This window comes from Dendrobium catenatum, unplaced genomic scaffold, assembly GCF_001605985.2.
Source record: "Dendrobium catenatum unplaced genomic scaffold, ASM160598v2 fragScaff_scaffold_1407, whole genome shotgun sequence".
NCBI classification, from domain to species: domain Eukaryota; kingdom Viridiplantae; phylum Streptophyta; class Magnoliopsida; order Asparagales; family Orchidaceae; genus Dendrobium; species Dendrobium catenatum.
In genome coordinates, this window is record NW_021319869.1 from 1 (window position 1) to 3,291 (window position 3,291).

Here is a 3,291-nt window from a genome sequence, read left to right on the forward strand (position 1 = left end):
TCTTATTTTTGTATTTTTTTTAATATGTCCAGTTCAATAATGCCGGCCAAATCAAGAGTAGAAGAACAGGAGATGAGCAAAATAGAGGGGATGCTTCTTATTTGGGGAATGAAACAACTTGGTTTGTTTCAGTGATATTTCAATTTTTCATCATTTCCCTTTTTGTGGGTCCCACTCTCACCTTAGTGGGACCCACCTGGAGAAGGAACAGCCCTCCTCTGTTCTTCTGGTTCCTCATGGTGACAGAGTTTTCTTCTCCCAAATTTTAGTTCTGATCTATTGTTCCTTTTCTTCTCTCTTGCATCTTTCTTACACAAGAATAAATAAAGATATACAATCCATACCACCAAAATATGCCACCCTTAAGAAAATGGAGAAAGAAAAGTTGTTTAGCCGGTCTCGCAATGTTGCAGTGCTAGTTTGGAACATCGCGGTGCTCAAGGCTCTGTCTCCAGTTTGTGAGATAGTGTGGCAACGTTATATCTTGATATCTGCAACACACTGCTCTTTGCTTTTGCTCACATAAAACTATACAGTGTCAGGGCGCTCAGGCACACAACGCATGGACGTTGCACGAAAAAAAAATTTAGTTGCACCCACACCCAAGCAGGGAGAGTGCTCCCTGCACCCACAAGAGAGCACAACAAATTGAGTTGATGTTCATGTCAACAATATAAACCGATTGATCAACACAATCATATTCCATGCAGACTAACAATTTTATAGGACAAAATTTTCTCAAAGAGGAAAGAAAAATCAATGCTCAAAAGCCAGTACAAACGAAGCTTAAACTAATGCAAACAAGAAAAATTTTCGTTGGTTTTGTTTTTCCTAAAATTTTGAAGAGATAAACATCAAAGTTCAACTTAATAGAAATTAATATAAAACTGTTTTTTCATGCATATATTTTATGAAAACTATTATTTTTTTAAATATTTATTTATTGCATTAAACGCGACAATATAAGAAATATAAAAAATATAAAAAATATATAGTTAAAACCCCATACTTCAAAAGAGAAAAATGTACTAAAATAGAAGTAATTCTACTTGATTAAACTGTCTCTAGATGTTAGTTAGCTAGAAATTAGGAAGCCAGAGAGGAAATCTAACAAGTCATGAATTATTTTTTCTTATCAATTTTACTATAATTGGATGCTAACTAAAATTAGAAAATAAAATTAAATTCTTATTTTTGTATTTTTTTTTAATTTGTCCAATTCAACAATGCCCACTAAATCAAGAGTAGAAGAACAGGGGATGAGCAAAACAGAGGGGACACTTCTTATTTGTGGAAGGAAACAGCTCGGTTTGTTTCTGTGAGATTTCAATTTTTCATCCTTTCCCTCTGCGTGGGTCCTACTCCCACCTTAGTGGGACCCACCAGGAGGAGGAACAGCCCTCCTCTGTTCTTCTGGTTCCTCATGGCGACAGAGTTTTCTTCTCCCAAATTTTAGTTTTGATCTGTTTTTCCTCTTCTTCTTATAGACAATAAAAAAGGGGACTTTTTCATCTCCAGGTACGTTGTAATTGAAATTTGTTTTTCTTCCTCCGTTCAAAAAAAAAAAAAAAAGTCACAGAGCTTATTTTTTTTTTTAATCTGTATATTTTGATTTAAATCATCAAAAATTTAATTCACTGTAGCCTGTTAAAATTTTCTGAATTTTTACGTCATCTGTTTGTGGTCTGCATAAAAGAAAAAAAGACTGTTCCTTTACGACTTCTTTGCCTTCTCTGATTCGTGAGCGAAAACTCTCATTTAATTTAAAGAGATTTCTCGTATCTCCTATGTGAAATATCTTTCATAGATATTTCTCTTTCTCCCTTGAAATTTTTTGGTTTAAAATTGTAAAATTTAATTTGCAGTAAATTATGAAAAATTCTTCTTATATCCCTTCTCTGTGCAGACTGCTCTTCAGCAATATGTGAAGATAAACAAAATGATTCTTTTCCTCCTTTTCTTGATCATGAGAGATTAGAGAAACGGTTCTTGTCATAGAGATTTCTATTTCTCCCTTTGAATTATTTGATATTACGGTCTTTTGTTACTGTAATTTTTTAAATTTCCAATTTTTTACCCTTTATTATCCCATAAGATTTGCAGACAAAAATATTGTTTTCAAAACTATTTAATGAATAACATAATATCTAAATAATGTTATATACTTATATCTCCAATGAAAAAAAACATTCAAAATCAAAATTTTATTGTAATTTTCTGATCTTTTCCGTCTTCTGTTTTTCACCGTGCATTTGTCATCACGGAGATGGGGAAGAAATGGATTTCTGCAGTCAAAAAAATCTTCAGTTCTGAATCTACGGAGAACCATACCTTCGAGGTTAGAAAGACATCTTCTATTTATTATCATTTATTCTCATATGAAATTCAATCAAAATGACATTTTGGCCTTAATTTCCTTAGAAACCAGATAAGAAATTGCGCAAATCAAAGCATTCAAAGAACTTTGTAGATCCTCTTGAAGATTCAAAGAATGGGCAAAGCCAACGCGCTTATTCAGTGGCAATGGCCACCGCCGCGGCGGCCGAGGCGGCCATGGCGGCAGCTCGGGCGGCGGCGGAGATGGCCAGATTAACCACATCATTAAGAGCCTTCCATGAAAGACCAAGAAAGGAGGTTGCAGCAATCAAGATTCAGGCTGCCTTTAGAGGCTATTTGGTATTGAATTTATTTCAGATCGGATTTGTGGATATAAAAACACAATCTTCTCAGGCATCTCCAACCGAAATTCTCATTTTTCACTGCAAAATGCAGTAAAATCAAAAACTGCCGTGATTCATCTCCAGTGGAACGTCATTTTGCCCCCAAATCATCGCTCTTTTCTTTCGCGCCTTTCTCAGACGAGTTCAGTAGAGAAAGAAATGGCGCAAGTGAACAGTGCGAGTCAATATTGACGTTGCACTGTTCAACTGTCATCAAATAGCGGAAGAAATGACGTTCAGTTGCTAAGTTTGAGGGCCTCCATTCGGCTGTTTGCCGAATGGTTGGAGATGTTCTTAGAAAAATTATGAATTACATCCAATTAATTAATAGAAAGTAATGATTTTTAATATTTTTTAAAATGTGTATCTACCTACAAAGAAGTAAAATTTTTAATAATAGAATGATATCATTATCTTCATTGTGTATTGCGTTATTGAAGGTGAGAAGAGGAACAGGAGCTTTGAGAGGATTGGTGAGGTTGAAGCTAATGGCCAACCGAAGGGCAGTCAAGCGCCAGACTATAAACACATTGCACAACATGCAAACCCTAGCAAGGGTTCAAGCACAGCT

General features: G+C 35.1%; 1 protein-coding gene across 1 annotated transcript; it reads left to right on the forward strand.

Moving 5' to 3' along the window:
• Positions 1-2,266: 2,266 nt before the first annotated feature.
• Positions 2,267-3,277, forward strand: LOC110106720 (the record flags this gene model as incomplete). Its single annotated transcript, XM_020836699.2, has 3 exons — positions 2,267-2,338; positions 2,422-2,676; positions 3,161-3,277. Coding segments are annotated over exons 1-3 (444 nt in total), but the record flags the coding sequence as incomplete, so codon positions are not given.
• Between the last annotated feature and the right edge of the window lie 14 nt (positions 3,278-3,291).